This window comes from Macrotis lagotis, chromosome 7, assembly GCF_037893015.1.
Source record: "Macrotis lagotis isolate mMagLag1 chromosome 7, bilby.v1.9.chrom.fasta, whole genome shotgun sequence".
NCBI lineage: Eukaryota > Metazoa > Chordata > Mammalia > Peramelemorphia > Peramelidae > Macrotis > Macrotis lagotis.
Genome location: NC_133664.1, coordinates 14007361 through 14021545, shown reverse-complemented (window position 1 = coordinate 14021545; position 14185 = coordinate 14007361). Strand labels below are relative to the sequence as shown.

Sequence of the window (14185 nt, the reverse complement as noted above, 5' to 3'; positions counted from 1 at the left end):
GAACATTTCAGGTTGGGTGACTCGCCTAGGGACACACAATATGTGTCAGAGGCAAGATTTGAACCCAGGTTCTGACTCTGAAGCATTGACTCTGTACCCAAATCATTACACACACACACACACACACACACACACACACACACACACATGTAGGTAAAAATAGAGGTTTGGCTCCCCTTCTCCCACCCCACCTTTCCCCCAAATACCAATTGCCAGATGGCAAGAGCAAGCTGCCAACAGCCTAATTTTCATCTCTTTCCCAACCGGTTTGAATAGGGGTCCCCCCCCACAGGCAGATCTGCCAGTGGATATTGAAGCATTCCCTGGCTGGTCTCCAGGCCAACCACCCCTCCTTTCCCGGTGGCTTGCAGGGCTATTCTCAGTGGGGAGGGCCCCTTCCTTCTCCTGCAGTGTCAGCGAAATCCAGGGGCTCCACACCCAGATCATAAGACTTTTGGGAAATCCAGAGTGGCTCCTCCTGGAAAGGGTTGAGGGGACCCCTTATAATTGAAGCTTGGGTTTAGGATTAAAAATTTGAGAGGTGGAGCTGGCCCCACCTAAGGGAAGAAGGCACCAGGAGAATTTTCCTTGGATTCCTGGTGTAGTGTTGTAAGTTAGAGACTTATTGGTATCTAAACTCCTTGATGGTAAAACTCAAATTAGGGTGGAATTTTAACTCATGGCCTCTTTTTTGGGGGGGGGGGAGGGAGGAGGAGTTTAACCATTAAGACAAGGTGTAGACTTAAGCTTTTTTTAAAAACTTCAAATAGAAAAGGTTGTAACCCTTTAAAAATATGGATTGAAATGCTCACTTTTCCTTCCGCCTAATTGCAAATCTGATCCTAATAAGAATAGGGTATTACTGTCTTATGGTCCAAAAAGTTAAGATGGTAAACTTTTAGAGAGGAGTTTACAATTTTGCAGTGTCTCTCCAGGAATGCTCTGTATATATTCAAGAGGCCATTTTTTCCCCTTCTAGCCAAGTATCTGGATTTTGGTGCCCCTATTTCCTAGAGGAAATGGTTATCTAAACCTATATCATATGGGATTTCTTACCATAATTGAAGTGCTCTTTTCCCCATATAGATGTAAAATACTTTAGGGAAATACCAAGTACACAAATCTAGGCAGAATTCCTTGGATGAATTTCCTCAAAAACTTACGTATTTAGCTAGAATTACTGTCTTTGATTTAGTCCTCCCAGCTTAACAGTACTTTTTTCTAGAGAATTTTTCTTATGGCAATGAGGTGAGTAAATTATATTCAAAATGATGTCCAGCCTAAGTTCTTTCCAAAGGCTACGACTACTTCACTTTCAAGAGATTCATTTTTCCAGGGTTCCCTGTCATCCTAGCATGCATTAAATCTGACTTTGGACAATCTCTTTTTAACAAAAATATTTTATTGGTGTTTTTTGTTTTCACATCAACTGAGCTTCTTCTATCCCTCTTCCCTTCCCTGAGACCTATACTATGTAATTAAAGAAAGAGAGAAAGAAAGAAAGAAAGAAAGAAACCTAGGGAAAAAAGGGAGAAAATCAAAATTGATCAATACATCAAAAAAAATAAATCTGAAAACAAAGGCAATGTTCCCCACCTGTGAAGACTTGTGGATTTATTTGACTGTCAGTTTCACTTTGGGGATTTAAAGAAAAAAACTGTGCATGTCTTCTACACTTCCCTTTAAAAGAATCAGAAGGGGGAAAAAACAAGTTTAGCGTTCCTGTTATCAGGTTTCAGCTGAGATCTGGGTGGCAATATTAGCAGAGTCTTCAGACTCTAAAAGGAGCTCGGTGGGAGCTTCTCTCACTCTCCAGGCTAGTTGACATCAATTATCTGGCATTACTTTGTGCGGCCAGTCATGTCTAAAGAGGATGTAATCATTCATCATTCCTATTTTGTGGCTGCCCTTGCCCAGAGGCTTCTGGACTCCTGAACAAGATTTAATAAAATCAAATTTCCAATTTAACAAGGCGGTATGCCCAGACAAATAGCATGAGTCTAGAGCCAAAAAGAAGGAGGGGGGAGAGATACCAAAACACTTCACTCTTTTCTTAGATTTTAGACACTGGAGTTTGTTTTGGGGAGACTAATTTCATTGGAACTGGTAAAGAAAGAATAACAAAGAGTTGGCTCTCTCCTTTTTTCTTCTAACTAGCTTGCTGGGTCACCAGAGACGACATTTTGGTTCTTTAGAGTTTCCAGTATCTCTCATCTGGAAATGAGATTAGTGTTTGATTCATCTTTTCTTTCTTTCTTTCTTTTCTTTTCCTTTTTTTTGTTAAGCAAACTAATTTGGAGGCATAATTGGTGGCCAACTACTGGTGGACACTTTCCTGGAATTTTTTCTGTTGGCTAGAAAAATTAGAAAGGTTGCCAGTAGGGAAAAGGAGCCTGGGGTCCCTCTGGCAGGGAGGAGGTTGAGGGGATAAGAATAGTTATTTGAACCTCGTTGGAAGCCATGTGGCTTTGGAATTTAATGTTTTAATTATTATTATTAAGCGAGCTATTTATTTAGAAGTTTGTTGTGTTTGTAAATAGGAAAAAGTTAAGGGTAGAAAGTTTAGAATTCAGGAACTGTGGAATAGATTTTGTAAAGCTTTAAAAAATCCTTTCCATAGGGGTAGCTACGTGGCACAGTGGACAGAGCACCAGCCCTGGAGTCAGGAGGAACTGAGTTCAAATGTGGACTCAGACACTTAATAATGACCTAGCTGTGTGGCCTTGGGCAAGCCACTTAACCCCATTGCCTTGCAAAAACCAAAAAAAAAAAAAAAATCCCTTCCATAGTCAAAGCTGTAACTTTGGTGGTAAAGAATTACATCAGACAGTTGTCTTGGGGTAAAAATATTTGATTCCCTCTCTGCCCTTGATATTATACTTTATATCTGAGTCTCATTAGGGATTGCCAGGAAAGAGAATCCTCCTTTCTCGGTGGGGAGAAATTTTTAAGTTCAATAGGTCGATTTGATCATTGAAATTAGAAACAAAAATAATGAGAATTATACCCACAGAGAAAAAGAGCCTGGTTCCAGTATCTTTGAAAGAAAGATTTTTGCAGACTCTCTGAACAAAATTAAGATATTTGTAGCTGCCCAGGGTTAGTTCTAAGTAAGTAACAGCTATAGCATCATGGGCTGAAAAACCATCTTTTGGTGGAGATGGGGGAGGATTTAATGAATGTTGTTGAGTGCAAAGACACTGTTCCTGAGCCCTTTTTTTCAGACTTGCTGAGTATAGATTAGACATCTATTTCACAAGTCTATTAACCTTCCTCCATTAGTGCCTGCCTGGTAAAAGAGCAAATTGGAACCAGTGACAGTCTTCAAGAATGTCTTATTGGTATTCAGTGGAGCCTATTTATCTAGTAGGAAAATCTGGGTTAAATACCAGAAAGCTAGAAGCTAAATGAAATATGCCCACAAAATCCTACAGACTGGAAGGGAAATGCCTCAGGCATGTCCCTCTCTCTGGTGCTGCTGCTTTGTCTGCTTTCTGCCTCTTCCTCCCTCTCCTCCCAACCCCCCCATTGAAATTTATCCAAGTTTATGTTAAACCCAGAAAATGACCCCTCCAAAACAATTATGTTAAAACAAAATTTAATTGATATATTTTGATTAAATATCAACAAAATTTCTCCCTATATTCAAGTTTTTAAGAATATATACCATTCTTAAGGATGTACCTTTATTTAGTGTGGATGAGGGGAACATGTTAAAATGCCAAATCCCCTTTGTATTCTCTCCAACCAAAGGCTCATTAAGCTGCCTGGCCACCTTCCCTGTCAAGGGGCTGATGTAAATGCAGGAAAATTGAAGATCATTTTTTTCTTTTTTTCTTCTTTTTTGCAAGACAATGGGGTTAAGTGGCTTGTCTGAGGTCACATTTGAACTCAGGTCCTCCTGACTCCAGGGCTGGTGCTCTATCCACCGCACCACCTAGCGGCCCCTGAAGATCATTTTTAAAGGCAATATAAAAAAATTCCTGGATCTGTTTTTTTTTTTAAAGCTTAGTCTGAGATGTTGAACTCAAGATAGGGGAACTGGTGGAGAAACCTGACCCTCCTAGCCATGTGAGAAGAAAGGGCTGGGGCCATAGTCTTGGGGAGCAAGAGTGGAAGTCTAAGTGCCCCCCCCCCCAGCCCTGGAGCCTCAAATTAAGTTTACTGACTTGGATCTTGGTATGCAAACACTGAAACACATTTCATTTCAACTTTTTCTCTTTCCCATGACTTAGATGGAGCTACTTATGTAATCATTGAATCCCTATCTCCTCAGGAATGATTAGAAAGTTGTTAGCATCCTGGCTAAGATCATTAAGGAAAGAGAGGGAATTGTGCATCCACAGTTTATTAGGGATTGGCTGAAGAGGATGGGGACCTCCACAAAGCCCTTTGTCTCAGGGGAGGGGGCAGATTTGTTCTCCAGACTGCTTACCCCTCCTTCTCTTTCCCTCTGAAAAGTGGATGTGGCCCTCATCCTGCCCTAACTGAGCCCTTAGTTATGGATCATCCCACTTGGGTGCAACTGAAAATCTCTTCCACCATTGACTGTGAGAGTGAAGAACAGGAAGGTAAAAGCAGCAAGGAAACTGATGTGGATGTTAAAGGGGAAAGAATACCAGTTCTCAAACTGTTAGTCACACCTCTGTCCACCAGGTGCAATTTTGGTCTTTTAACTCCATTGTAGAAGCATGGTCTCACCACCAGCCACGTTAGTATGCAGGTGATGCCTTTATGTCCCCAGTGGGGTGGGCCTTTTCCCCCCTTTTTTTCTTTTCTTTCGTCCTTCCCTTTTGATGTTGAGTTTTCCTCCCTTTCACCACCCCCCAGAGTTGAATGAGATTGCAAAATCTTCCTCTCTCTGCCCACTGTGAGCATGGGTCTCCACACTGGTTGGGAGAACGAGAGGAAATCAAAAGTCAATGCAGGCATCTAGAGGTTGGTACAGCAACCCTGTCTCCTTGCCAGGAGAGTCCCCAAAGCCATGGCTGCCTACTTGTTTCAGCTCAATCTGGCTGTTACAGGAGAGAGGATTTTCAGCATCACCCTGTTGGTGAAAATGATCTAGAAGGTGATTCTTCTCATTTCCATTTCTGCACCCACACTCTTCTTGATGCTTTTTGACTGGCTAAAACCTCTCTCCCCACTTAGACTTGTTTTCTCTCCCTCCCTTGGATTTTAAAAGGAGAGTTTGTTTATTTAGCCTTTGGGGAGAGGGGGTCTTTTTACTCCAGGCTTCCCTTCCTCTGACTTTCTAAATTCTTTTCTGTGTGCTACCCCCCACTCTGAGAGTGGGGAACCAGGCTGACCCTGCCTCTTTTTTCACGTTCCCTTCCCAAGTCCTCACCTTTTCCCCTTCACACCCCCCCACCCCCTGCAGCTGTGCAGAGCAGCAATTGAATGTCTCCAGTTATTAGGCCCCAGTTTACACAAGTTTTTAGGAACTTCTCTCCCCCCACACCCATGTAATTTGGAGCTCAGCCATATCCTTGTCAAGGAAGGGTTACAGATTATCCAAAGCTGAAGAATGCTGTAGGGCAAAGGGAAAGAAGGGAAGGGATCAGCCATGCACATTTGGAGGCTGAAGGATGAACAAAGTACAGGGGACCACTCCTGATACTGGTGCCATCTGGAGATAGGTGATGCAGGTTGGAACTAGACATTCTGGACGTGTCTCTGAACTCCTTTTTGTTGGCTTTGGAAGAGGGGGCCCAGGGAGGAGAGCAGGGTTGAGGGTTGGGGATTGGCTCTCAGCTACCATCTTTTTCTTATTTTGAGCTGAGTGCCTAAAGAATATTATTGATCTTTGACTTGCCACTATCCCCTTGTATGTAAAGAGCCCAACACTTAGGATCTGTGGGATTCTGGACTAGTCCCACCATCTCTTTGGATTGTTGTTTCCTCCTGTGTAAAATAAGGTTGAATTAGTTACCAACTGAGCCCTTCCAGTGCTAACATTCGATAGTTCTGAGATCCTATGCATAGCTCCACCCCCAGTCTAGGCTCTTAAGTAGATGACCTGTCTGGGAAGAAGTGCAATGGGAATTCTCTGAGCTCCCATCTCTTGGACATTCTCACTGAGCTCAATAGTTGAGTGGAATCTGTTGTGTCCAATGCTCTCCTTTGACAGATGAGGAGACTATAGGTGACTTGTCCAGGGAGCCCCATACAAATTGTAAGTGACTGTGCTTTTGTGGAAGCTTTTGATGTGGATGTGAGCAGGTCAATCAATGATCAGCCCCAGCATGAGAGAGAAGAGTACAGTGGGACTTTTCAAGAATGCAGATTTTTCAAGAATACAGAAAATAATTTGTTGACTAGGGGTGTGAGGAGAGAACAGAGACCCAGATTCATTTCATATAGATAATAAGTAAATTAGTGAAAGACCCCTGATCTTCAGGAATCAAAAGATCCTGGTTTCTTCTAGCTCCATGTCTGACTTTCATCAACTAGAGAACCCCAGACAAATCACTCAGATTTCTTCTTTGCCTCAGTTTCTTCATCTGTAGGAGGAGGTTGAACTAGATGACCTTCAAAGTCTCTTCCAAATTTTAAGATTCAGTGATGGTAATTTATGTTTCTTTGTAGAAATTATTTACTTGTCCCTCCCACTTTTAATCCAAAAAGAGTGGCTCATGAAGAGGATAAATAATTCTAGCAGTTTCAGTGAATGGAAGTGACATGTAACATGAAATCTGGCATTGCTTCATATCACAGATCCTATCCAGACAAATCCCAAACCTTCCTAGAAGACCCCCTTCTGTTCTCCATCTCCTGGCTTCAAAGGACAAATTGTCTAACTTCCTGTGCCCATTTCATTTAAGGATTGTAACTCTTAATTGATGTTGAAGGATTACAAGTCTTTCATCCACAAGACAGTTTGGGAAATGACGGCATTCATTATCCCTTGGTTTATAAAATGTGCAATGAATATAAATAAAATGGAGAACCTCTGAATGGCCCCCCCCGTACAATGTGTATTTCTGCCACTTAAGATTTTTACCACTTGGATTCAATTTTTTAAAACTAGGTTAGTTTAGAGAGGCAAGTTGCACACTGTCAATTTGATAAAATTATGATGTATGGAAGCTTGGAGGGCAAATTGGGAAAGACCTTAACTTTTCTTAGTGACATTGGCAGAGTGGTGGGCCACAATCAGAGCAGATTTCAGAAGGAATTATTTCCTTTCTCTAAGTCCCTGGCTATAGGGGAAGACAATCTTTAATGATTGAAACAATTGTTTTCAGGAAGCTTGTTTCCCTTGTGCATTTTTCCCCCTTAACAAATAAAGAGTTGTAAAATGAATACATTTAAGTGGAATAGACCGCTTTAGTTGTTTTTTAAAAAACCAACCACAAACTAAAGGAGTAGACAAAAACCTGATGAATAATCAGGCTTCTTCCCATCAAAGTTAGTGATTTCAAGCATTAACATTATAGGATTTTGGATAAACATTTTTTGCTGTCCTAATAAAGGACAGTGGAGAGTGACCTTTATTTTTTTTTGGTAGGAAAGAGCACAGTAAGCTTTAAAGTGTGAAATAACTGTATTACTATTATTGTATTTGTTTTGTTTTTAAAATTTAGATTGTTTTTCTTTTTCCTACCCAACTTTCTTCTCAAATATAAGTTTTACCCATAAAGAGCTGCATAGCCTCACCCTAAGCATTGTAATGGGTTTTTGTTTGTAGGGAGATTTATTCTCTGTTTTAAGTTGAAACACTTCTATCTGTCCTGGCTGTGCTGCCACCAGAATGCCTCCCTGATCAGTATTGCTGGCCTATGACGGTGCCAACCACACGTGTGGTCAGGCTATGAAGAGAGGGAGAGTTAGGTAAACAATACCAGACTCAGGAAGTTGCTGTTCTAGATTTTTTTTTTGTCAAAGTCCGAAGCAAACTCTGTTATTTAATACTTTTAACAGTGGTTGTAATCTCAGATAAAACATGAAAGTGTAATGAACCCTTCAAGTCATTTTGCCTTTGCTCCCAGTTATTGCTGTCCAGGTGTTCTCAGTCTCCCACCTCTTCCCCTTAGGAAATTCACTATGTGGAAATTTTCAAATAGTTTCTTTTCCATAAATTGATAACTTTTTAAAAAGTTAGCTTTCCTTTGAAAAACTTAGACTACTGAACTCACATTGTTTACCAATAGCCTTAAAAAAATATATTGAATAGGGGCAACTAAGTGGTGAAGTGGATAGAGCACCAGCCCTGGAGTCAGGAGTACCTGAGTTCAAATCCGGACTCAGATACTTTACCTAGCTGTGTGACCTTGGGCCTTGGAAAAAACCTACCCCCCCAAAAAAACAAAAGAAAAACCTATTAAATAAAAGATAAATCTTTTTTGGAAGAAAGAACTAAGCTTAAAGTTTTAGTAGGAAGTATTGCCTTGTAATGGCAACTAAAAATTCGGGGAACATAGTAGAACCCATCTGTGCTTGTCTCTTTTCTTACATGGGGTAGAGAATAGGAAGATATACTCTTTATAGAATATTTGTTTTTAGACTTATTTTTTCCTTTTGTTTGTTGAAAAATGATCAGGTGTCTTCTAAAATTCCTCCTTATTTGAAAAATTATTGCTGTTTTTGCTTTTACATGATGCTTACTTCATGCAGTTCCTTCCCCTATCAGACAGCTGTCCCTTACAAGCAATAAAAAAGAAAAAGTAAAAGTTCCACACACTCAACCTACCTTTAACAAATCTGTATGGAGAACTAGAATGTAGTTCACATCATATGTCCTTAGTTAAGTGTCTTCTCATACTTTCTTTGAGACCAAATTTGGTCATTATAGTTTGACAACATTATTTTCCAATTATTTTGTTGCTGTTGACCTTTCTATTTCCTCTGTTATCACTGGGAATAGTTTTCTTGGCTCTGCTTTTCTTCACTTAGTATCAATTTGTATAAATCTCATGGTTTTTTCCTAGATTCATTGTACTCATTTCTTACGGCACAGAAATATTTCATTATAGTTGTATGCCACATTGTGTTTAGCTGTTTCTTGTTAATGTCTCCTGGATTCATGGATGCAATATTTGAGGTATCTTGAGATCAGAGGATTTTGTCATGGAAATGAACTTCTATCTTGATAGTAGAGGCCTATGGGACAAAAATGAACTAAGCTGTAGGGTGACCATCTATCTAGAGAAGCATCATCTGTTCTTCAAATGATTGGACTAAAGTTCCTATCCTTTTGTTAAATCATTCAGGAAGATCATGAGAAGTTTAGGTAGCTAGCCAGCTGTGGAGAAAGTGTTTAGTCAACTTATATAGCTTCTGCTTAGAAAAAAAAAATGACTGATTTAAAAAATTTTCAATTTTAACAACACATCAGTGATATTATAAATGGGAGCCAGATGAGTTTTAACAAAAAGAGTTATGTTTTTTTCTTCTTAATTGTAGGGAAAGAGGGAAAAAAACTTAGGAAATTAAAAAATTAATTTAAAGAAAAAACAGTAAGAGAAGGTAGAAAGAATTTTATTGTACTTGGAGGAGACGGAAGGGGTCTTTGTTCTCACCCGGGTTTATTCCACCTTCTGAATTCAGAATCTTTGTTTAGGTTAGGGATTCAAGTCTAAAGGCAGAAGGTGGGAACTTTGGAGCTGTCTCTGTGTGTGTGTGTGTGTGTGTGTGTGTGTGTGTGTGTGTGGTTTTGAGGATCACATCATAGAGACAGCTCACAAGGCAACCACAGTCACCTTTTTTCTTTACTAATCATGTGTGAATGCAAAAGAGAAAGGTGCTTGGGGACGATTTTTTCACCTGTCTTTTTCTCTAGCCCCCATCTTATAAATGATTTCAGGGTCCTTTGATTTCTTCTCTCAGTTAAATCTTCCCTAGAATTTACTTTCCTGGGTTATATCTGTTCCTGGATCTAGAAAGGAAAGATTTTTTTTTAAAGGGAGCTTGTTTTTGTTTTTTAAATAAAAAGAACATTGAAATATTCAAATTATCTGACTCAAGCTGCTGTTTCATGTAACTGTAAGCCTGGAGATGTTCTCGTGTGAAGTATCTGTGTGAAAATGTGGCCTTCTTTCACCCTCTTCCCTGGGAGAGGGAATCAAGGCAGCTGGGCCTCCATAAAGCTGCTATCCCATCCTTGCTCCTAGACTAGCCAGCATGAAATGGATTTGAAGCCAGGGACCCAGGGATAGGCTAGACCAAGAGAAACATGTATTCTCTCCTGGTGTCCTTTCCATGATTCTTTAGATCAAAGACCCAAATTAATCTTTTGGCTCTTGGCCAGCATAATTTGCTTTACAATTAAAAACATATCTTTGCAAACAACTCAAAGAAGCACCCAATGGTTAACCCTTTTGTATTGGTTTCTTCTCCTTCTTCTAGGTGCTGGACAGCGTCTTGGCTCAGTATGGGGCAGTGGAGAATTGTGAGCAAGGTATATGTTTCTTGAACTCAGTAGTTTTCACATTGATCAAAGAAGGGAAGTAGAAGGAAAACTTAATTTGGTTGTTCTTGTGTATTTTTCTCATTCTCTAGTAAATACTGATACTGAGACTGCCGTGGTTAATGTGACCTACAGCTGCAAGGAGCAGGCAAGACTGTAAGTATTCTGGACCATGTCATTTTACACCTGATTTCAATCAAATCATTTTGTTCTTGTGACACCATTAATAGTGGGAGGGAGGGAGATGGATGCCAAGTCTGATGATACTGAATGAAATAGGGACTGCTGCCCTCTGCCAATGCCCTTGGCTTTCTCCTGAAAGCTCATGGGGGGGACATTAGTTCATATTGATCAAGTTGTCTTCATAGTCTTAACTGTGAAACATGTGAATAGCTAATTCTTTGAACGTTCAGGGATGCTGGGCACTTATACTGTGGGCCAAAGTATAGCCAGCTGAACTTATGAGGAGCTCCTCTTGTCTCTCTAACTGGTTCCATCAGGAGAGTAATGAAGTATTTGTTTTATATAGATATATGGATATTGTATCTCTATGTGTGTATGTATGCATATTTTAAAAATGTCTGATTGAGCCTTTTGATTAAATGTTATTAGAGCTTGACTTGAATAATGTTAAGTACCAACTGGAAGCCTGGCATTTTGTTGTTTTTCTAAATTTAAGAATGGTTACCTGTATTCTTGGCCATTGGAATTGTTCCATGAATTGAAATGTATTTATCTTCCACATTCCATGGATAAACCTAATTTTCTTCTCTTCTCACATTCTTTCACCCCACTCCCCACTTCAGTTAAACAAACTTATAAATGGTCGTTATTCACCAATCAAATGAGCAGAACCATTGTGGATGGAGATGTTGTTGTGAGATCCTCTATCCAATGAGGAGATCAGTTCCTTCCTAAATGGATGATTCGGTGATCAAACCCTGAGAAACAATAGGGTTGAGGCTTGCCTGGTGGATGTGTTGGGTTGACTGGAATGAATGTAATCATATCCAGGATTCCAGCCACCTCAAGCAGTCCAGCTGACACCAAACACACATCAGCAGCTGGTAGTTGTGTTCCAAGTGACAGCTACTTTGATGAACTTGAACTAGAGTTTGATGCTTGACTTACCAGAAGTGCTCGAATCACAGCAACTTATAGCTCCTAGTGCTATTAGATTATGGAAGCCTTCCTAATAGTTACAGAATTACAAGTCCTTAGAAAGACAGGCCCCACACTACTAGACAGAAAGACTAGGTGAACTGGCAAGACAATGTTGGCCAACCTTCTAGCCCAAAGAGAGCACACACAGCAAATCAGAAAAATACCAAAGAGGAAGTGAGGCTAGATGGGCATCTTTGTTCTTTTTCTGCAGAAGTCAGAGGGGAATGGCTATATTTGGAAAACACCAATAATGTTGACCACCTTGGTGACCTTGAAGGTCTCATTTCTTGTCTTATTTCTCTGAAACTCAGTTTCCTCACTGATTTTAAAAAAATCAAAATGAGATAGTTGGATTTACTTCCGATCTTTTCTAGCTTGAAATCCTATTCTCAAAATAGAGTAAATGAGACCTACCCCCTTCCCTTTGGGTATTGCCAATGAAAATCTCTCTAGTGAATAGGAGAAGGAGAAAAATAAAACAGAGAGATGGTCTTTTTGACTTGACAGCCAATATCAGGAGAGGCAAGAACAGTGACTCCATAATGTTCTTTATCCCCTTTAGAATTCAGGTCAAGTGTTTTTCCTACAACAGCAAGACCCTTCCTAAAACCCTTTCTCCCAGATTATTTGGTATCATTTATGTTTATTCCTAAGTATACATCATTTCCTTCAATATATTGATTGTAAGTTTCTTCAGGGACACTTTCTTGCTACATCTCCAGTGCCTTGTGTATCGTGGACATAAAGATGTTTTAAAATGTTGATTATTTGGTAGAATCAGCATGCCCCAGTGGGAGGTAATTCAGGGGTCAGGTACAAATCCCATCCCTTCACTGCCTTGGCCTCTCTGGACCTTAGGTTCCTTATTTATGGAGGGAGGGAATTTAACTAGTTTAGCTGCCTTTTAAAGGTACTCTCAGTTCTAAATCTATGATCCTGTGATTGGGAAGCCATGTTTATAAGAAGGAAAGAGTCAAGTATTTTCCCATACTGAAGAATTGATGACCTCTATCTTAGGTCCAGAGGCCATTTTTCTGACATTATCTGGTGACGAGAAAAAGAAAGATGCTGTCCCCCTCTTCAATAAAGGAGGCTGGGGAGAAAGCCCCACAGCATTTACTTTCATTTCACTATATAGAAGTATTTGAAGACCCATAACACAATTGCCTGAATACCCAGGAGAAAAGACGATATCCCACATCTCTCAGTGGAGGACAAATGATGCTCCACTAGTTTCCATCTGGAGTGATATCAGGCTACCCAGACAGGAAGGAGATGGTTGATAGGACTTCGTTTCAGAAAGGTTTCTGCCTAATACTCCCACCAGTGACTCAAAGCGTCTGGAGCTAACTGTCCTCTATTAGGGAGGTGAACAGTTGGCTCCAGGCTCATACCGAAAGAGAGGTCCTCAATGAAATGGCATCAACCACAAGGCCCAGATGACACTCTTGAGGTATTCTCCATATTAATTAGAATTTTTATCAATAACTTAAATGAAGGAATTGATAATGTCTTCATGAGTTATATGATTGATGCTGAAATGCAAGAAAGTTTTTTTATAATTTCAAAAATTAATTCTGATAAAGTAAGATAAAATTCAGTAGAAACCGTGTAAGGGATTCCTGAGGCCTGAAAAAAGAAAACAAACCCCCCAAAAAGGCAGTAAGAGCCCCCAAGCAAGGGCTGACGAAGGAGGCTGACACAGGTCCCAGTAACATAGAAGTTTGCTTAGATGAGACATTGCTATTGAATTCTCTGCCTGTTTTTCACTAATGTAAAAATAGATGACATATCACTCTATACATGAGTAGACAATGGCATCTTGAAGAGAAAGATATTGTCCTTTGTACTGCTTGGTTGGGTTCCAGCTCACACATTGTGTTGGACTGGTTGCTCTTAGCATATGAAATGGAAGGATCTAGAAATGTCCTACCCAACTCCATTTAAAATATTCATAAAATGAATGCAAAGTGATTTGGTAAAACTTTGAGCACTGTCTAAATAGGAGTTTAGCATAATCTTGTAACATCTTTCAGGTCATCCAACTTTTCACTCTGTTCTGTGGGACCTAAACTAAGTCATTTCATCTGATACCCATTTTCCTTACTGAAAAGACTTAACTAGATGAGCCCCTATCTGCTCTGAAAGGTGGTATATTTTTTAATAATTCCACCTTTCATCAGAACATTGAAAGAAGAGCACAATTGATAATTTTCCTTCCTCTAAGTGGTGAAGTCAAATCACTCAGAATCTCCCATGTGGATAACCATCCTTGCCTCTTGGTCAGCTGGTGGGAAGGTCAAATGAGACGGTAAATGGGAAGCGCCATTTCTTTTTTGTTGTTTTTTTGCAAGGCAATGGGCTTAAGTGACTTGCCCAAGGTCAAACAGCTAATTATTAACTATCTGAGGCAGATTTGAACTCAGATCCTCCTGGCTCCAGGGCTGGTGCTCTATTCCCTGTGCTACCTAGCTGCCCAGAAGCACCATTTCAGTGATGGCTCTGTTGACCAACAGAAGGCTAACTCCCAATGGCATAGTACTTCATATATGTGTCCATGTCCTGCCAGACTTGATTTGCTTGGAAAAGTCACATGATTTTCCTCAAGAGCTG

The 14185-nt window shown here is 40.1% G+C and overlaps 1 protein-coding gene across 1 annotated transcript in view; it reads left to right on the top strand.

The window, feature by feature from the left end:
• Positions 1–14185, top strand: part of IGF2BP3 (insulin like growth factor 2 mRNA binding protein 3) — a 103278-nt gene that overhangs the window by 54025 nt on the left and 35068 nt on the right. The window contains exons 4-5 of the mRNA XM_074195470.1: positions 10348–10399; positions 10501–10564. Of these exons, the coding sequence (XP_074051571.1) occupies positions 10348–10399; positions 10501–10564 (116 nt within the window). The remainder of the gene's footprint in view (positions 1–10347; positions 10400–10500; positions 10565–14185) is intronic.